Source organism: Castor canadensis, chromosome 1 (genome assembly GCF_047511655.1).
Source record: "Castor canadensis chromosome 1, mCasCan1.hap1v2, whole genome shotgun sequence".
NCBI classification, from domain to species: Eukaryota; Metazoa; Chordata; class Mammalia; order Rodentia; family Castoridae; genus Castor; species Castor canadensis.
In genome coordinates, this window is record NC_133386.1 from 52,864,367 (window position 1) to 52,886,196 (window position 21,830).

The 21,830-nt window shown below is 42.1% G+C and overlaps 1 protein-coding gene across 4 annotated transcripts in view; it reads right to left on the reverse strand.

The window, feature by feature from the left end:
• The window catches only part of LOC109700001 (polyphosphoinositide phosphatase), a 328,419-nt gene that overhangs the window by 157,830 nt on the left and 148,759 nt on the right, over positions 1-21,830 (reverse strand). The window contains exon 23 of one of the 4 annotated variants that reach the window (XM_074077001.1): positions 578-767. The exons of the other annotated variants lie outside the window; for them this stretch is intronic. Coding sequence (XP_073933102.1) covers positions 728-767 — 40 coding nt within the window. The 3' untranslated portion in view covers positions 578-727. Of the gene's footprint in view, positions 1-577; positions 768-21,830 lie in introns of those variants that run through there. 4 annotated transcript variants of the gene reach the window in all.

Sequence of the window (21,830 nt, forward strand, 5' to 3'; positions counted from 1 at the left end):
AGACTGGCAAGGAGCTTATTAGTCATGATAAAGATTTATATACATTTAGAAAGGACAAAGAAAGGGATTCTGAAACAAAAGGAAGAGAGTATAAAAGACTCTTCCTTTGTTTTCAACAGGGAGAACTAAGTCTTATTTTAAACTGTACCCACCCTTACAATCTATGATAAAAAAATACAATAATAAAATAGTTTATAATTATTAAGTTTACTAAGGGATGAATAGATCCATATAGTTATCCCCATTGTCTTTATAGATGAGGGAACCAGGGCATAAAGAGATAGTTTTACTTGTCTAGGGTTACATAGAGGTGGGATTGGACTTTAAATCCAATCCCTCTTGTTAAATGGGTAGATGAATAGTTGTAGAGATGGATGGGTGGGACCTGGGAAGAAAACAAAATTCAAATTGCAATTGAATTTGAAAATTGGATGCAGAAGGATGTGGGGAACCTTCAAGATCCTGCACTTTTCTGAAGAGAAATCGTTCTCCAAGTTCAGCGAGGCTGTTCCTTCTCCATGCCCTTTCCACTCCAGCGTCTGGGTTCGGTGCTCATCTCCTCCCACATCCCATGGTGGGTGTGTTTTGATGGTAAAGTACAAAATCACCTGGTTGTTGATGCTGGTCTTTGCACACACATCATACCCTTAATGGTTTTCTTCTGTGTCTTCTCCAGCCTTCACAGTTTGGGAGGGGCAAGCTCAACCCAGTTCCAGTTCCTCAACTGTCAGCAAATACACTTACAGGACAGCTGTTTTCTGCAATTTCTAGGACAAAAGGACAGACATTTACTTTTAATGACTCTTTTCCTGTCATTTCTCCTCCCCATTATGTAAAATCATGGCAGAGGATTCACTGAGGAGAGGAAAATTCTTTATTTTCTTCTCTCAGAAATATGCTTCCCATTTGGGGAATGCTACTTTTGAAATGTTTTGAATGCTGTTTAAAAAAACTTTTCCTAGCCGGGCACAAGTGGCTCATGGCTATAATCCTAGCTACTCAGGAGGCAGAGATCAGGAAGATCATGTTGGAAGCTAGCCTGAGCAAATAGATCACAAGACCCTATCTTGAAAATACCCAATGCAGAACAGGGCTGGTGGAGTGGCTCAAGTGGTACAGTGCCTGCCTCGTAAGCATGAGGCCCTGAATTCAAACCCCATTACCACCAAAACAAAACAAAACAAAACAAAAAAACAGCAATGAAGCAATGAGCCCATCCCTGAGAAAACCACAAAGCACCCTCACATGGAGTCTGTTTACTGACAAGGTAGACTGCTATGGGTTGAGTGTATCCCCACTCTCAAGAGATAATACTGAAGTCCTAACACCCCGTCCCTGTGACTGTGACTTTCTTTAGGAATAGGGTCTCTTCAGATTTAACCACATTAAGATGAGACCATTAGCTTGGACTTGAATCATTGTGATTGATGTCCTTACAAGAAGAGGAAATTAGGAGACAGACATGCAGGGAGAATGCCATGTGAAGACACAGAGACATGCAGACACAGAGGAAAGACTCCAGGTGGAGACAGAGATAAAGACTGGGGTGATGTTGCTATAAGCCAAGGAACACATGGGGTTACATAAGCCGGAAGAACCTTTCCCTAGAGGCTTCAGAGGGAGCATGGCTCTGCCAATACCTTGATTTTAGACGTAGTCTTAGTCTGTTTGTGCTGCTATTACAAGATACCCAAGACTGGGTGATGTATAAAGAACAGAAATTTATTTCTTACAGCTCTGGAGGTTTGGCAGTTCAGGATCAAGGTGCTGACACCGGTGTCTGGTGGGGTTTCTCTCCACTTTTAAGATGGTACATTGCTGCTCTGTCTTCACATGGCAGAGGGTGGAAGGGCAAGAGTCCAAAAGCTGGGAAGCCTCTTTAATAAAGACCTGTGTCCATTCACCAGGACTCTACTCTCAGGACTCAATCGCCTCCTAAAGGCCTCTTAATACTCACATTGGTATTTAAGATTTAACACGCAAATCTTGGTGGGGACATAAACATTCAATTATAGCAGACATTTAATTACAAGAACCCAAGGTAATTAATATATGAATTCTGTATTAGTATAAACAAACTTTTTTTTCTTTCTTCCGCTGTCATTCTATACCTGCATTGTTAGAATATTCATCTCCATCCTTGGTTGAAATGTTAGGTAAAAATCTTAACTTTTCTGATAATTTGAGATAGGAAAATTCTAATTAAAAAAAAATCAAACCTCAGTCTTCATTCCATCTAAAGTCCCTTCCCTTTCTGATTGTAGGCTTAACTCAAGCTCAGAAACCTACAGGGGTGAAAGTCAGCATAGCTGTTTCTTCTCCTTCCTGTCCACCTCTTTTGCTGCTTCCTTACCATATGGCCTTCAGAGCACAAAATGAGGATCAAAAGAGGCCATTGATGACAGCTGCTCTTGTTATGTGGTAGAAGATTCTCTAGATAAGACAGACGTCCAAAGTCTGGCTCTTTCTCGTGAGGTATTCCAAGCAATGAATCCACCATACAGGACCTTGTTAGCTGGGATCTTCCTATTCAGGTGTACCCCATTATGGAGAACACTCTCTTTCTCTGGTGGGCTATGACCCACACCAGTGATGTACCATTAGTGCTTATAGGCTGTGGTCACCAAAAGAAGTGACAAAAGACATAGCCATAGATATGGGAAAGTTTTTCTTACAAAATATACCATAGGTGCCAGGTGTGATGGTTTACACCTACTATAATCCTACTTATTTGGGAGGCAGAGATCAGGGGGATCATGGTTCAAGGCCAGCCTGGGTAAAAAGTTAGTAGGACCCCACCTCAATGAATAATCCGGGTGTGTGATCCCAATTACACAAGAGGTATAGGTGGAGAGACTGTGGTCTGAGGCCAGCCCTGAGCAAAAACTTGAGTCCCTACTTAAAAAATAAGTAAAGCAAAAAAGGGCTGGGAGTATGGCTCAAGTGGTAGAGTACCTGGCTAGTAAGAGCCTGCATAGCAAGCATGAGGGCCCAAGTTCTAATCCCCAATACCACTAACCCCCAAAACATATGTAAACCATTGGAGGAGAAGGAAGAGAAGGAGAAAGCAGTGACAAACTATTGGGGATAGTTTTAAGAAATTGGAGGAATGGGGGGAGAGGGTTGGGGAGGGGAGGCAGGGGGGAGAAATGACCCAAACAATGTACGCACATGTGAATAAGTGAATAATAAAAAAATGTTTAAAAAAAGAAATCAATAGTTGTGATGGATGGAAGTGGGGAGGGAGGGACGAAAAGGTGGAGCACAGATGTTTAGAATAGTGAAATTGCTCTATAGGGTACTGTAATGATGTTTTGATATGGTCTTAGAGTAACTGTAACTTGTGGGACATCTTGACGAATAGGTTAATTCTATTGTGAACATATCCACAAATTTGTTATGGTTGAGAAAGAAGGTGGTTTCTCTCCCATTTCAGCAGTGCCAAGAGTCCCGCCATCTTGATCTCTTTCCCCCATACAATACCTGACCTTTGCACAGCTTGCTTTCAACTGATGGAATGGCATGGGCTTCTCTAACTTGTCACAAAACCTTGGCTTCTCTGGGCTTTCCCCCCTTTCTCCTGTGCACAAGAAAAAGTAGCTCAGTACTGTTAGTTCTCATAAAAACAGTCTACCCCCATCCCTGGAGTGCATTCATGCTGGACAGGGAGGTCATAATTGTGTGTGTACTCACATCAGGTGACCCAAGAGAGTACCTATACTGAGGGTGATCAGAACTCAGAGTGAGCATTTGTGTTAATGGTTTTTCACAAGAAGCTATGAGCCTGGACCTTGGAGAGGGGTTTGGAGAGACGAGCAATGCCATCAACTCTAGACACAGGCTCCCCCAAGGCATGCGACATGGTTAGGTCAGCTGCCAGAGGCCAGGATCCCAGGCAGTCGTGTGACAGCAAACAGGCTGACCCAGCTTCAGGGCTGCAGCAGTAGGGGAAGTGGGAGCCATTTCTGATGATTGTGTCTAAGTGCACCAAATCTTCCCCCTCTCCTGGGCTGCTCTCCAAAGACTCCCTGGCCAGCCTGGTCCTCTTCCTAACCTACATTGTTAGCTGGGTAAAACCTGTCCTCTAGCCCCTTTGCCTTCTTCCTTTCCAGCTCTTCTGTATCACCTTTATATAGCATTGTAATTTAGTAACTGAAGTTATCATAGGGAACAGAACATGCAAAAAAGATCATGCTATCTAACTGAAATTGGCCAGACCGGGATGCAAAAGTTGCCTATTGGCAAGTGTGCATCCCCTCAACAAGAGCCTTCTCTGTGTCAGGCTTTTTACTTGGTGCTAAAGAAAAGGCCCCTTGCCCTTAAGAAGCTCACGGTTCAACAGATCAGCAGACACTAACGAGACACTTTCTCTAATCTTCCAGAACCCCAGATCCCCGTACATAAAATTCTAGCATAGCCCTTGGGGATTTGACTTTCATTATCAATCCATAAATCATTCCCACTGGAGGCAATTAGAAGTAAGGAGGTGGAGGCCAGAGCACAGAGTAGAAATACAGACATTTTCACTACAGTCTTGTAGGAAAAAGTAAGGAAACTGAGGGAATGTAAACTGGGAGTTTGTTAGGGGGAACAGGGGGTCAGAGCCAAGACCATCAAGATAGAAAGTCGGAAAGCTTTGAACATTTGGTGGAGAAGCTGACAGTTTGCTCCTTTCATTGGACAAACTATCTGTAAGAAAATGAAATACTGCTGGGCGCCAGTGACTCATGTCTGTAATCCTAGCTACTCAGAAGGCAGAGATCAGGAGGATCATTGTTCAAGACTCCTGCAAATAGTTTGCAAGACCCTATCTCGAAAAAACCCATCACAAAAAAGAGCTGGCAGAGTGGCTCACAGTGTAGGCCCTGAATTCAAGCCCCAGTACTGCAAAAAAAAAAAAGAGAAGAAAATACTTCTTTTAAATCTTTCATTGAAACAGCCAAGAAGGGAGGGCCTAAAGATTTTTCTCTTAACAATTGGATGTGAATCATGCAATGTGTATTACTACTAATGCAGAATGTATAAATGTTATTATCTATATCTGTAAATGTGGTCTTCATTATTTTGTTAGTGAATGTAGTAAATGGTACAACAGAGTCACTTTTACCCTCTGCTGCTCAACCTACATTTTCTTTTTCTTTTAAAATGGACTCTCTGTGCAGTCCAAGCTGGCCTTGAACTCGTAATCCTGTCTCAGTCTCCTGAGTGCCGGGATTACAGATGTGTACTACCACACCCAACCTGACTTACATTTTCATATAATGTGCTAAACTCCTGACTATTGAATGGTCCTTGGGTTTTCTGGAGTCTATGTTAGCCAGCTGGAGAGGAGTTCTGTGGTTGGCACTAATAGAAAACAAAGAAGGGAAACCCATTTTGACCCAGGGAATTCAAGGGTATCTTCCCAAGCAGATGGTTTTTAGGCAGATCTTGGGCAATGAAATGATATTAGCTAGGTGACAAGGAAGACACCATAGCTCTGGATCACCACAGGCCATTCACCACTTAGGTACTTGCGTTTCCAATTAAAAAGAGAGTTGAGTAGGTGCATCAGAGAATAACAGTAATACGAGCAAGATGTCACATGCTTTCATTCCAGCCTCACAAAACCTATGAGATCAATGCAAAGAATCCATATTCTAAATGAGGAAACTGAGGCTCAAAGAAGCTGAATGATTTCCTTAAAATATCATGCAGGTAGTAAGTGATAGACCCAGGATTTTTCTTTTAGGTCTTCCAATGCTTAAACCTGTATACCATCAATACTAATTTTCTCTTATCCTGTGTATGCCAGAAGGAAAATACCTTATTGTCACAGCTGCACTCTGTGACCCAAAGACAACTAGACCAAAGGAGACATTTGGAACTATTTTAGAATGGAAAAATCCATGTTTTGAAATCTTAAAAAAATATTTTGACGTAGGTGACTCCAATAAAAGGTGGTAAACCAGGCAAATGGAGAAAGAAACAGGGTCAGGGCCAGCATTACATATTAGAGTAATAGTTAAGCCAACTTTTACAAACGAACAACAAGGAAAAGTAAAAGTGCATCAGAAATCGATAACACAATTTTAGTGTTCGCTGCATTAAAGTGAGACAGCTCTGACTCATTCAACATGTGGTGTCAGGCCAGACAGGTTATAAGGGGCAAAAATGTATTTTGGGGAAAACTTGGAAAAGGAATGATAAATTTGAATATATACCACAGGCTGGCAATTCACCCCCATAGATGGAGATTAAAGCAATTATAGAGGATCTGCCTGGAACCCCGAGGAATCTCCATGCATTCTTTATTGCCCTGTATAGGAAGCCAAGGCCGTATGCAAATCACTGACAATAAATAGAAGATACAGGTTGGGAAGTCAGAAAGGGAGACCATCTTAGGGACTAACACAAGAAGCTAGGGCTGGTGGAGTGTCTCAAGTGGTAGAGCACCTGCCCAGCAAGCGTGAGGCCCTGAGTTCAAACTCCAGTACCACTAAAAATGATTTTTTAATTAAAACAAAAAGTTATGAGGAGTCTTAGTCTTTGGACCTTCAGAGCCTTCAATCCTGAAAGGCAAGGAGTAACACGCACCAATATAGGGAAAGAAGGAAGTAGCTAACTGCCAAAGAAAGGAGAGTCTCTTGGTTGGTCCAGCCCACATTTCATAACCTATGCTCTCGGAAAGTCTTCTATTATATCACCTTAACCCTTGTCACATGCCATGTTCTCTCTATCCTTGGATCCTCTTCCTTTTCTTTCCTCATCATTTATCTTCTTGATCCTACATCTTTGGAAAGACTTTCTATGTTGCTGTTGGAAGAGAAGATTGACTGTTATTTCACAGAACTGATGTTGAGGTTTTACTCCAAGAGGCATCATTTGACCGAGGACTCTCCAGAGCCCTGTGGAACAACAGATCTGAGCAGGTTTCATTCTGTTCTGCTTTTGCATTTCCACCACTGATGGAAGAATCATACAATATTCATGCACTCCTTCCTAAATTAGAAAGATTTTTGGCTATGAATATTACTTTTCTGACCGTTGTTTTCTGCCTGCAGAATTCCATGAAACTCATAGAAGAGAAAAGATTGTAAGTTGGACTATGAGATTCCAGCAGTCCAGCTCAGAAACAAAATTGCTCAGTTTATAGCTGAATTTATTGCAAGTTCCAAAGCTGTATTTTCCGGGCACAGGATGCCATTGGTGGGAGCACCTTCAAAATGGGTCCTTTGCCAATGCTCTCTTCTTAGATAACTGGGGTCTTAGGGTATCATGAAATAGCAATTTGCTTTTGAAATTCATTTTTTTTTTCACCTAGAAAGGGGCAAATCCATCTACACTTGTGATTTAGCCTCTCAGGAGACTGGGAATGATTTATCTTCACTGTAACAAGAAGTGGTTTGCTGGATGTAAAATACTGTTCTCCAGCAGGAAAATTCCAGATTGCTTACCCTCTTTCTCTTTGTTAATTTTTTAATACAAAAGTTAATTTATGGTGCTGGGGTCATGGCTGAAATGGTAGAGCACCTGATTAGTAAGTGCAAGGCCCTGAGTTCAAACCCTACTGCTGCAAAAATAATAATAAGAAGAAGAATCTAAGTTTGTCATTCCAAATCAGAGGGAGGGGCAGCAGATGTTTGACAATTGTGTTCCCACCTCCACCTCATCCCTTCACCCTATGGTAAAGTATGTCACAACCTTTCTCAAGTGAATAGACATACATTCCAAAAAATATACATAGGGATAACAAAACTTGAGTTGTGACCTCTTCTGGCAGCTTCTCCAACCTTCCCAGTCGAAATTAGGGGTTTTTTTTAAAAACACTTTCTTCATCCTTTCTATCTCTGATGTGCTCAGCATTTCTTAAGTAGCCATCACCTAATCTGACAGGGAAACAGGAAGAAGAATGTAGGAGGAGAGACAAAGTCCAAGGAGGTGGGCTATCTGGTGAAAGTGCTCTGCTTTCTGGAGGGCAGGTGTCAAATTATTCAAATCAATGAATCCCTCTCTGGTCTGAGCTTGTTGAAGGTGTGAGGATTGACACATAAAAACCTGTGTAGACCCTGGTTCAAAAAGCACATTCTGGAGACTTCTGACCAAGCAGGAGAAGCTGGAGAGAGGATGGTTGTTCTAGTTTGATAGCTGGTTCTAGAAGATTCAGTGACAGTGAGTGGATAATTCAGGACTCTTACTTCTCCTCCGTGGCTTCCCGCTGAGGACAGTGTCAGGGCTCATTAGCACTTCTACCAGAAGCGAGCCCTTGCTGGGAGAAGAGGTGAGAGCAGTGATTTTTGCCACTCATTAGCAACTCTGGACGGACAGTGGTGGGAAGATTGACGCTATTGGCAAAATGAGAGTTTGCTGCTCTGGGAGCACAGAAAGGACCATTCTAGTCCTTTCTCTGAGTCTGCTGGTCTCAGCCAATGAGCAAGACAATACTGCTTAAAGTATTAGTTACTCTGTATAATAACTCAGTGACTAGCCAGGATTGTGCCCCTTTGTGCAATTCTGAAGGGAGAAAACAAAACAGAAAAGTAATATTCATAACCAAAATCTTTATAATTTGTGAATTTCAGAAAATAACAAAATTTTAGCTATGTCTCTATAACTCTATAGTTATATAAACTATAAACTTATACTAAAATTTGCATATACTTATAATAAAAAAGTATTTCTTGTTTACCTGAAATTAAAATGTAATTGGGTACCTTCTACTTTATTTGGCAGCCTTACATGAAGGAATTAATCAGCTGCCCCGAGGTAATTTTAATTTTAATGAAAGTGAAATAAAAATAACATATAAATTGTGCCAGGCGCTTTGCTAAACACTTGCAACTTCTCAACCACTTTATAAGTGGTTATATGCACTTTACATTAAAATGATTTTGGAAATCTATAGGTAAATGATATGCCCAGTAGCTCAGTTAGTTGATGGAAGTTTTTAATTCAGTGTGCATACTTTTTATGTTCACATTGCTAACTAAATTCTCAGAACATAAGCAGTAGATGATGTCTGGGTGACCAGGGTAGGACAAAAAAACAGTCCTAAACTCTCATTCGATTCAACCACTGTCATGTGAAGCCTTGTGTTGGATTTTTCTGCCTGTGTGTATTTTCTCTTGTCTTGAAGGATCACAACTCTGTCACTGGGTTTTTGGTCTCTCAAGTCCATAGAGTTTCTGCCAGATAGTGCTCCATATTTTTGTAGTGTTTGTATATGTGTTTCACAGAAAGAAATTTAAGAAGATAATTAGAAGCTAGTGAAATCGGTTATGCACAAGGGAGAGGAAGGAAGGGATAGGAGGGATATAAGAGGAAGTGACACTTCTTTGAGTATCACAGTAATCTAGTTTTGATTTTGGAAATGTTCGAAATGTTTTGCTTATTTATAAATATAATTATGGAGGTTGAGGAAAATTGAATTTAAACTGAAACAAATGACTGTGTTTCAAATGAATAACCACACTGAGGAAAAAATTAAAGAACAAATTCAATTAATTTTGAATGCAGTACTTTAACTATAAGCCCTCAGTCTAAAGGCTAAAAGAACCAGTCATGATGATGCATCCTGTAATCCCACACTCAGGAGGCAGAGGCAGAGATGGAGAGTTTGAGGCCAGCACTAAAAACAAAAGGTCTGGGGGGTGTGACTCAAGTGTTTGAGTGCTAACCTGGAAAGAAGCCTTGGGTTCAATCCCAAGTACTGCAAATAAATAAATAGGCAAAAGATCTACAAATAAATCTTGAACTCTGACTTTGGATATGATCTGAGTGTGTCCCCAAAGTTTCATGTTCTAGAAACTTGGACCTCAAAGTGGCAGTGTTCAAGACAGGGAACCTTCAAGAGGTAGGGCCTAATGCAGGTAGTTAGGAAAAATCACCCACAGAAGGGATAATTGCTGGTCTTGAGGAGTAAGCTAGCTCCCAGGAGAGCAAGTTGCTATAAAAAGAGCAGGCTGGGCTCCTGAATCTGCCTGGCTTCCCGTCTCCCCATGTGATCTCTCCCTATCACACTTGTTCATACCATGGTACCATCCTCCATGTTGTGATGTAGCCAGAGGCCATCACCAGATGCTGGCATCATGCTATTAAATATCCAGAGCTGTGAGCTAAGTAAATTTTTCTTTACAAAGTATTAAACGCAGGTAATTTTTTATAGCAACAGAAAATGTATTGATAGACAGTAGATTTGTTGCTGGTAGAGGCATAGGTATAGCAATTCTGGAATTATTTTGTTGTTGTAGAAATGAGAAAAATGTAAACATTTTGAGTTGGAAGGAAAATGCAGGATTTTTCACTATGAGAGAAAGATGACAGAAATATGTCCTAGGAAAAAGCAAGGAACCCTCGGGGAACTGGGATTAGTGTCATTGTCCACTGAAATGCAATGACACTTCAGTACCAATGAGCACATATCTTGGTTTCTAGATACTATCTCCCATCAAAGAAGCAGGCCTTCTTAGAGAAATGTCTCATTCCAAAACTGGGTGGGCAAGAACAGAATATCTTGTTCTTAAAAGTTAGAAAGCAGTTATAAAATGATAGCATCATGGGGCAAAGATAAATAAAATATCTGGTCAAATCTGTGTCAATTTGAGCCTCAAAGTGAATAAGGATAGTAATGGATTATAACCTATGAAAAAATTCATTAATTCATATTTGTACCAAATAAATAAATAAAGAAGTGGGGAAAGTTCTTTAAAATAGAAATTCAACTAATAAAATGTAGAATTGATGGGGGTTAGAAAATTGACATTTTGCAACAGCATAGTACACTAGTTGATTCAGGCAAGAATCATCAATGGATCCCGTAAGTGTTAGGTGAAGGATGGACGTGCTGGTGTACAGCTATAATCCCAGCACTGGAGAGACAGAGGCAGAAGGGTTGCCAGTTTGAGGCCAGCATGGGCTACATAGAAAGACCCTGTCTCTTAAGGAACAATAGTGCTGGGTGTGTGGCCAAGTCTCAGAAGAGGCTCAAAAATGCCACCCCTCTTCCTTGCTCATTTTGGAAACAATTTGGAATAAACAAAGAAGTGACAGCTCAAGGTAAAAATACCTAGTGCTGAGTGAGGCTAAGCTGGAGAATGTGTTTGGGTTTGTCAGTCATCAAACTAGGGACATCTCTGGGAAGGGCAAGCTACCTCCACGAGCACGTATCACCCCAACAGAGCCCCAGTACCCCAAAGACAAAGCTCCCCACCTCCTCTGAGGAAGGAAAGGGGCCAAGAATGGACAGGTTTGTGCTTCAGAAAAATCCCTCCTGCAGGGCACTATGGTGGAAAGAGGCTATCTCTCTATCACTTCCCAGGCTCTAGCTTGGCCTCCTGCCTTTGCTCACCTCCAGCTCCCTGAAGAGCCAGGAAAAGAGCCCTCACCTCAAGCAGACCACATGGGACCTCTGTTCCCAGACTTCCAGCCTCCAGAACTGTGAGGAGGTAAATTTGTGTTCTTTAAGCCTCCCAATGTGTGGTTCTTAGTTATGGCAGCTTGAGTAAGACTTGGATGTACATTCCCAATAAAGTTCACCACGTCTTCCTCTGTATTAAACATTAAAAGAATTATTTCATCAAAGTTAGGCATTGCATAATTTTTAAAAGCCCAATGGTACTGAAAAGCTTATAATAAAAATACTAATTTTAGCTCTCCTCTGCTCCCTACCTCCACTCTTTGAATTATTTTTTATGGTCCTGGAGTTCACTCAGTGCCTTTTTAAGGCTTACACCACGATTCCCTGACTTACCAATTTCATACATTAACTATTGACTTCTCGTAAGAATTTAGTACTATTACTTTAAGTCCTTCTACCACTTCTCCTTCCAACCTCCTTCCAACTCAGTGATACAGCCATTTTCAGTAAATGCTCAGTGTATGTTATTTTGATCACATAATTGTTTGCACCAAGTTAAACAGTATAATACAGTTTCACTTACTTTCTTGTACTTTTTGTTTTCACATAGACATTGGCCTTTCCTTTTTATTAAGCTCAATTTTAATATTACTGTCTCAAATTCTTTATAAGTTGTCCAACAGAATTATAAAACTACTCTAAGTGCTGTTTTTCAGATGGTTAAATCATCAATCAGTTCATTTTTTGTTTGTTTCTGTACCTGTTACCATAGTTTTAATGCTCAAGAGTTTTATATTGTTGTCCCAACATTCCTTATTTTATTTATTTATTTTGGTGGTACTGGGGTTTGAACTCGGGGCCTTGTGCTTGCCAGCTTACCACTGAGTCACACTCCCAGCCCCCAACATTTCATTTAATAGCAAATGTTTTGCTTAGGAATGCTTTCTCTCCCAAGTATACTAACTATAGAATTTGGGTTTTGTTTTGTTGTTTTCTGTCTCTATTGTGTTTGCTTTTTGCATACAGATATCTATTTTTCATATGTCCTCAACTTCTAGGGACATATGAGCTGCTTATTAAATTGAATTGATGTGTGCACTGGGGGAGGGGTTGGTCCTTGGGTGCGGGTTTTGGATGGAGACCTGTAGGATAATTCCAAGAGAACTTTCTTTTTCTTTTTCTTTCTTTCTTTCTTCCTTCCTTTCTTCCTTCCTTCCTTCTTTCTTTCTTTTCTTTCCCTTCCTTCCTTCTTTCCTTTTCTCTCTCCCTCTATTTCTCCCTCCTTCTTTTCCTTCCTTCCTTTCTTTTCCCCCAGAAAATCCAACTGTCATCTGGATGTCTTTTCTCTGGTACTGTTCATTTTCTCCAGAGAGAACCTCCTGCTTGATGGCTATAGCTTGATATCAGCACCCTGAGAGAGCAAGGAATTTACTCTCAGAATAGCACTTTGTCCACTCTGTTCTGACTGCAGCTCCTCTGGGTCTCCTCTCCAAGAATAAATTTCCTACTTGGGTAGGGAGGGGTGGCCCCTTAGCTGCTCCAGATGGATGAGTGACTTAAGATCTGGATTATCCTTAAACTTAATTTCAGCTAAACCTCTAGCTTCTCACCTCATGCCAACCACCACCTCCTATAGTCCAGGTGTCTCAAGTTCCCAAGCTACCTCAGGGTTCTGTGGGGCTGGTTTTTTGGATCCAAATGGACTCCACAGGCACTTGGTCATTAGAGTTCTCTGTTCCTCTACTTTCCTTTCTTTTTTCTTTTTCTTTCTTTCTTTCTTTTTCTTTCTTTCTTTCTTTCTTTCTTTCTTTCTTTCTTTCTTTCTTTCTTTCTTTCTTTCTTTCTTTCTCTCTCTCTCTCTCTCTCTCTCTCTCTCTCTCTATCTCTCTCTATCTCTCTTTCTTTCCTTCTTTCCCTCCCTCCCTCCCTCCTTCCTTCCTTCTAGATAGGGTCTTGCTATTTAGCTCAGGCTGGCCTTGAACTCATGAACTCATGAGGCCTCCTGCCTCTGCTTCCAGAGTGCTGGGAATACAGATGTGTGCCACCACACCTGGCTTCCTCCATTTTTCCATCCTACCAGATTTCATGATGGTTCTCATTCCTTGTGGTCTCTTCCCCAATTCTCTGTTCTTCTGGGTTAGTATATTTATTTTTATTTCTGTACGTTCATTGCAGTGCAGCTCAGGCAGGTGCAGGGATGGATATTCATGTTCGAGTCACTGGGTTTGATTGGAAGGGAATTCTTTGCGCCCTCCTCACATGCACTTCTGCATTACACCTCTGCTTTGCTGTTCCTTGTCAACTTCCCCTATGGTGATCCTGAGGTCCATGGTCTTTTCGCAGCCTCAGTTCCTGTCACAAACCCAGGGCATGCAGTAATTATTGATTCAATCAAATAGAACTTAATTTATATAGTTGGTGCTGTCTAATAGAAAGCCAGTGAATAAAGCAGATGACAAGTGAAGGCTTCATGAGTTCTAACTAATTCACCCCTGAACATGGTTCTGATGAGAGGAGCTTTTCGAGATTGAAGCAGAAATAGCAAACTCCTACTCCTGGTGCCCAAGTGCCTTGTTTACAGTACGTACAGCTTTTCCTGACTCTTTCAGAGAAATGCTTGTTTTACTTAGAAATAATTGTTTTTCAAAGGCTGGCAATCCTCATTAGTTACCAGGTGAGTGAAGCAAATAAGAAAGGTCTCCTGGCTGAGCTAGGAAAGGTAAGGGAACAAAATGTATAGTAGGTTTTTTCCCCACTGTGCAAACCCCATATGTCCTGTGTGCAGGTAATTGGAAGAAAATTGACATTTATCATCTAAGATGCATTTTCCTCCAGGCACACAAGGAGAACTGGACTCTCAAGGGGAGGGACAGGAAGGGCTGGGCTGAGGAGTGCATTCACTATTATGGAAATGGACCGGTGGGGTCCAGTGACCCACTGCTCCACTGCTTCTGGGGAAGACTTCTGAAATGGCCTCTGCTGGATTCCTAGGGGCACCATAATAAATCACCACCACTTGGGTGGCTTCAAACAACTAGTTCATTTTCTCACAGCTCAGGAGGCCACAGGTCCAAATCAAGGTGTCAGCAGGGCTAGTCTTTCTGGAAGCTTTCTGGGAGGATCCATCCCGTGCTTTGTTCTAGTTTCCGATGGTGGTAGGCATTCCTTGGCTAGTAGGAAAAACATAATTTCTCTTTTGTTTCTTTTTGTTGTTGTTGTTGTTGTTGTTTTGTTTATTTGTTTGAGACAGAATTTCTCATAGCCTTGAATGGCCTCAAACCTGCTATGTAGCTCAGATTGTTCTTAAATGTTCAATCCTCCTTCCTGCCTCTGCCTCCCTAGTGCTGAGATTATAGGCATGTGTCCCCATGCCCTGAAGAAAAATGTGATTTCTTTTCTTAGTCCTCACGGGTTCTTAGTTGAGGTAGAGTCCTGTTAACAAAAGCAGATTAACATGAGAAAAACACGCAGTTTTAATGACATGAGCCATGTCCATCATGAGGGAGAGAAGGAATTCTCCCTGCAAAGGAACTGTTTCTCAAACCAGTGGCTTGTTTCTGTCTTGATAGTGCTTTGATAAAGAGCTATCAGTGTTAGTATGACACAGTGAAAGAGCAAGAAGGTTTAGGGCTTAGATGCGGGAAAATTCTGGGGTCAAGTCAGCTACAAGATTCCTCTGGCTTCTGCTAGTTCCAGCTCTGGCCAGAGGGCAGATGTGCATCCCTGGCTTTAGGCAGTAAAAGAGAGGAGGGCAGGAAGACATTTTGTCTGTGGGAACCTCTGTCTTGCCATCAGGCAAACCAAGGGAAAGACAGAGAGACCTGCTTTCTGTCTTTACCTGACAATCATCAATATTTTAGGGAGACATACTTTGTTTTCCTCCAGCTTGTGGCTACGTCACTCTTTTTGATTTCTGTCTCTACCTTTACATGGTCTTCTTCCCACTGTGTGTGGCTGTGTGTCTCAGCTCTCCCTCTCAGTCTAAGGACACCAGACTTTGGCTCTAGGGCCAATCTGAATCCAACAGGACTTCATTTTAGCTTGATTACATTTGCAAAGACTTTATACCCAAATAGGGACACATTCTAAGGTTCCCAGTAGACATAAATCTTTTGGGGGATACTATTCAATCCAGTCCACTGCCCAAAACTCTATCTTGCTGCCCTTTGATTTATATTATGGAGATAACATTTGTAATCAAATACGTTCAGACAGTTAATGTAGTAAAACTGTACTGTTGATCCCGAGGTTGTATCCTGGAGAAGTCAATGACTGAAGTTGCCAAATCAGGAGTGAAGAATAAAGTAAGCACAAACTTTATTGAAAGGATAGCAAAGCTCCCTGCACAGGAGGGGTTTAGCAAAAAAAGCTAAGCCAAGGAATGGCTGAAGCCTAGGAGTGATATAGGACTCTGTCTGACTAAGGTCCTCCTATTATACCTTGAAACTAGTTGAACCCAACCACCTGACCACCCCCATCCTTATCAAACTGGACATTTTAGGAGAATCTGGTCAACTCTTCACTTAAAATTTAATTTACTCTTTACTTAAGAGCAATTTATGTCTGAGAGTGTACTTAACAAGACAATGGCCCAAACCTAGGAGCTGGATAGAGCAGCCCTTTGAATTTCAAACAGAAACTCTGTATCATTTGGAGCAGGACATAGCTTACACAGGTAATAGTAAATAGTTTACACAGGTAATTTCTCTCATATCACAAGACAATGACCCAAGCCCAGGGGATCATCCCAAGGGCCAAACAAACCCAAAGCTTTAACAAATACTCCAGCTTTAAAGTCTAACCTGTCTCCCCTCCCAAGAAGTGACCTGCCCCCAACATGCTGAAAGTGAATTTCCTTTCCAATTAACTCTCCCTTTACTCTTTATAGCTACATTTGGCCTCCCTGTCTCCCTTAGTTAAGATAAAATCACTTCTGCTGCTTGCTCCCCTCACAGTGGAGAGAAGCCAGGAGAGACCTGAAGAAGGGGCTTGAAGATGGGGAAACTGGCTTGGCAGGTAAGGCTCCCTTCTCAGGTAAAGTTTCCTAACCTTGTCCACACGTTAAAATCACTGTCATTTTTAATTATTCCAATGCTCAAGTATCAGTCGTGTGTTTTTAAATATTTCAGGTGAATCTCAAGTACAACCCTGATACAGATCATTGCTCCAGGGACTTGACCTGAAACCCTTGCTGCCAATGCTGCTGTGGGTAAGCCCCGCTAGTCTCTGTCGATACAGCCTGGCACATGTCTGCACTTGCGGGCTCCAAAGAATTTAGTATTTTACTTCTGCTCCTGCAATTGCTTTGAAAGAAGATAGTTCCACTGGTACTTAAAAGTTAGTATGGGAGCCAGGAGTGCATGTTTGTGATTCCAGCACTCAAGAGGCCAAGGCAGAAGGATTGCGAGTTGGAGGCCAGCCTGGGCTACATAGCAAGACCCTGTCTCAAAAAAAAAAAAAAAAAAAAAAAGTTAGTATGAAGAAAGAATAGTAGAATAGTGTGGGAAGGTGTGGGTGGCACACTCACATTCACTTTTTTTTATTTTGAAATAAGTTTTTATACTTATTGAAGCAACATGCTCATCATAAAAATTGAAACATCCCCCCAAAACCACAGGACAGAACAGAAATCACCTGTGACTCAATCCCTCTGAGAAAACAATGACTTGATGGATGTCTTAATGATTTTTTTTCTATGCATCCTTGAATATACTATATATTTCACAGATATGGAATTATATGGTTTTGATTCTTAAGTTCTTCGTTTAGCAATATATCATTAAACATATATCAATAATGCATATTTATGAATATTTTTCCATTAAGTAGTCCTTGGATTTCGAATAACTACATTTAATTCCCTTGTAGAGATCATTTTAAAATCATTCAACCAATCACTATAGGAGAATATAGGGAAATTGCCCCACTGTCTAATTGGAACTAAAAGCCAACGGGCTAAGGAGCAGATGCCCTGCCTATCTCTAAATCCCATGAAGAGCTCCCAATGGTATCCCACAGTACTTTGCTGCTTCAGCCTTACTCCCACCTCCACCTCCACCCCCAGTCTCTGTGCACCCAAGATATGGAAATAAGAGGAAGCACTGGATGGGGGGCTTCTGACCCAGGGGACAACGATGCTCCCCGGTCCCTGGTGCAGATGAACCAAGGGCTTGAGAGTGTCCGTGAGTGTCTGCGAAAAGAGAAGCATCTCCTCCCTATCATTTCCTTCAAGAGTGAAATCGCTGGTTTGTATTCCGTACTGACTGAGCAGAGAAAGGAACTGGTTAGAGACAGCATGGCAAAGAGAGGAGGCACCTGCTGCCCCACCCCCTCATTCACTATGTTAGAGATGCATGAGTTGCCTGTGACCAAGTAGAGGCCATGGAGAGAAGCCAGGCTCGTGCCGCTTTGCTGGCACCCTGCCCAGAGGACAAGTGCCTGCAGGGAGGTGGACCCAGCAGTGAGAACCTGTGGAGTTCTCCAGTGCAGGCTGAACTTAAGAGGGGAGGGTGGGCATAGAGATCAACTCCCCTTGGAGGTCACTGTGTTGAAGGAAAACATCCCAGAGACCTCCTAAGAGCTTACCCAAGACTCCGTGAGAAACTGAGCAGGCCCTTGTCTAATACCCAGAGGAGATGAAACTCAGGAAAGAACCACATCAGATAAAAATAATTTCCCTTTTCCTACCTCTTCTATCTCTTCCTACCCCATTCCCCAGAGGACCCAGAAGCAGCAGAGCAAGGAAGGTGAGTCAGTGGTACCTACACACACAGCTTTGAGATTTTATAAGAGGTATACTTATAGAAAAACAATTGCCATACATGAAAACATTTCCCTGCTCTTTTAATAACTAACAGGTCAAAGAATTCTAACAATCTAATTTTTATATACATTTGCAATACAATAGCCCTATAATATATAGAATCACTCAAAATAAAGAAAAGGAGTTTTAAACAGCTGGTCATTATACAGTGTTGAAGATGCCATGTTCCAGTTACTATTGCTGGCTTAAATAAAAAAGCCGTACCCAAATACAGTCATATAAAACAAGGACCTGGGCTTATGCTCGTGGGTACAGCGGGCCAGGAATTTGGATAGGGTACTGGAGGATGCCATGTGTCTGCTCCAGCGCTCTAAGCCTCAGCTGGGAATCTGAATGGCTAGAGGGACTCAAACATCTGGGGCTGGAAACATCTAGAAATGTCTTTATTCACACAGCTGGCACCTGGCAGGGGTGATTTGATGGTTGGGGTTGAGGCAGGATAGATCAGGGAAAATGAGGCATGGCAAACAGCAGCCAGCATCATTGTACTAACAAATAGCTTGATTAAAAGCAGATAAATACTGCTTTCTTTTACAAGCTGCAACATTTAGTAAAAAGAAAAAAAAAAGTAGTTTTTTCCCTCTGGCCTTGCCTGCTTGCCCAAATAATTAGTGTTTTCTTGGAACTAGGCAAGGATATCTTAAAGACACCTATCTTAGGAAAGAACACCTGGGGAAATAACTCCTCTGGGCATAAGAAATATTTATAAAGATGACACCTGTCTTAAGAAAGCATCCTTTGAAGTCTCTGGGCCCAATTGTTAAATAATAGTGTAACAGCAAAAGCGATAAAACATACCTGGTGTCAGAACTAGGGGAGCACTCATCCTGGGGTAAATTTGAGCCAACCCCCCAACCTACTCTTTCAACATAAATACCCCTGATACTATAGCACTCATTACACATGTTAACCACATGTGCCCATACCTATGTCTGGGTCATGTACTATGTTTCTATCCTTTCTTTGTCTTGCTTTACTAATAAACTTTCTTGGTTTCTACCTCCATGAGTCCTAAAATTCTTTTTTCTTTTCTTTTTTTTTTTTGTGACAACATCACAAACTTGGTACCAAGGACCAGGCAGAGGCCTCCCCCTTTCTGGAGATCTCCTCCCTGGAGCATCACTGGTTCTGGTAACAGGCTCTGCTGGGACAGTTGACCACAGCACCTCCATGCGGCCCCAGGATACCCTGCTAGGGTATTCTGTGGTATGGCAGGTGGGTTCCAGAAAGTGTCCGGACAGTGAGAATTCCAAGAGAAAACCAGACAGATCTTCATGGCCTTGCTTTAGAAATAAATGGTGTCACTTCCATCATAGGGTGTTGGTTAAAGCAGTTAAAACCTCTGCCCATGTTCAAAGAAGGGAACATGGACACTGCCAACAAAAGTAGTGTCAAATTACCATAGAACTCTTAATATTTAACAAAATTGTAGTGAAATCCCCAGTCAAAATCAATTCCTTGTCCTCATTCTTCAGTATGTTACAGTATAGATGGTGCTGTTTTTCCATAGCAAATATGGTGTTCTAAACACCAACCAGTTCACTGACATGGAACACTTTAATTCCATTCCGACACTCAGTGCTTGTAGTTAGTACAAACCCTACGTATCAAAGGCTGTATCCCACCAGACTGGCCCCACTTCAGACTCCTCACAAGTCCTGGATCCCTAGGTTACCCACACTTCTGACTTGGCTAAAACTTGTGGATTCTTGTGACACCCCCTTTAGGTCTGATAACTTGCAAGAATGACTCAGAACTCAAGAAAGCACTAAGCTTACAATGACCAGTTCATTATAAAGGATACAACTCAGAAACAGCCAAATGGAAGAGATGCCCAGGCAAGGCATGAAGGCAGCAGTAGGAGTGCCACCTTCCTGGCACCTGGGTGCATTCTTCAGCCCAGAAGCTCCCAGTCTCACTGTTTCAGAGTTGAACTTGAACCTCATCACCTTCACATGAATCACTGACCACCGAAGACTGAACTCCACCTCCAACTTCTCCCCTAACTTCATGGGAGTGGGAGGACTGAAAATCCTAGCCCTTTAACCACGTGACTGGATTTTTTTTTTTTTTGGTAGCCTGCACCTCTCTCCTCAGTCAGCTCATTAGCAGATAAAAGATATTCCATCATTCGGGAAATCCCTGAATCTTACTTATGCCAGTAAACAAGAGACAAAGACTAAATATACTGTGTATTTTTTTATTATACCACAGCAGAATGCTCCTTATTTATATGCAGAGCTGGAAATCTAAAGGGGAAGGTGCAGTACCTGCTCTTGAGACACTCTGAACATAGTTAGGGAAAAAGAAACAACAAATTCCTGCAAATACAGTGAAATAAGCACTGAGGGGCACTCAGAGGAAGAGTGACTAACTATGCGAGGGAGCCTGTGCTTTTAGATTTTTTCCCAGTACAGAAGAAATTATTTGCTTGTTCATATTCCCCTGACTGCTCAAGACTGCGATGGGGAGTGCTGCTCACAAAGTGACTACTTTCATTCCAGGCTGCCACGTGACCACCAGAGCACATGCATTTCCAAGAAAGCAGTGGAAAATCAGACGGGGATAGAGAAAGCTGCGGTAAATAGAAAGGATCTTCCTAAGCTACAGGAGCAGTGCAGGGAGCTTCTTGGCCTGCAAAAGCAGGCTGTGCTGTGTGTCCCTGAGTACTGTGCCACCAGCCTTCTCACGGGCTCCCCTGACATTTGTAGGCTGGGACAGGAAAACAAAGGAAGGCCATGTACCATAACAATAACTCTTGGATTTTTTGTTTGTTTGTTTGTTTGATTGGTTTTTGATAGCCTAGGCTAACCTCAAGCTTATACTCTTCTTGCCTGAGCCTTCTAGATATGGGATTATAGGTGAGCACCACCATACCCAGTTTATAAGGTATAAACCAGGCTAGTAAATCATCAAATAACATGTTCTGTCTTACTATTGATTTGAAAGGGAAAGGTTCAAATTTAGACTCTTAGTGCTGTGCCTGAATATGGTAGCCAGTAAGGCCCTGTGTTTCACCCTTGGCTCTATTTCCCACCCAGGAGGACACCCCAGTCTACAGATCCATATGTCTGCAAATGGCCACCTTGGCCACTCCTCAGACTCAGGGGCACAGGTGTAGGTGTCATGGTGGGAGGATGGTGTGGGGGAGAGGCCCACTCAGAAGTGGGCCAGAGACACTGATAAATAATACTGGATCCTGGAGACCTGGTGTGTGTTCTAGAAGGGAAGGGGCCATGGGCTCTGAGCTGACCCCTTGACCCTATGAATTCTTGGCCTACACAGAGGCCCTGAGTTGGACTCTCCAAAGCTCAAGGCCTAGGCTCTCTTCCCTGGCCTCCGGGCAGCACAACTTAGCCTACCATGTCTTCAGCCACTAACAAGCTGATTTGCAGAGTGAACCAGAGGCCAGATGTGAGGCTGCCACCAGGAAGTGGAAGGATTTCATGAAAAGCCACATTGCTGGTAAGGAAAGAAAGAGCTGAGGTCAGGGCCCCAGGTTCTACCCTACTTTTCATAGTTATTTATCATTTCTTGCTGCTCGTGTCCTAAAACAGAACCATTTTTGTTTTTCATCTTCCACAGAGAAAAGGCCACTCACTCTAAAGTAATAGCTTAAAACTACTAGAATCTGACTTTTTTTTTTTTTTTAAGCAATTGGTTGAAAGCTTG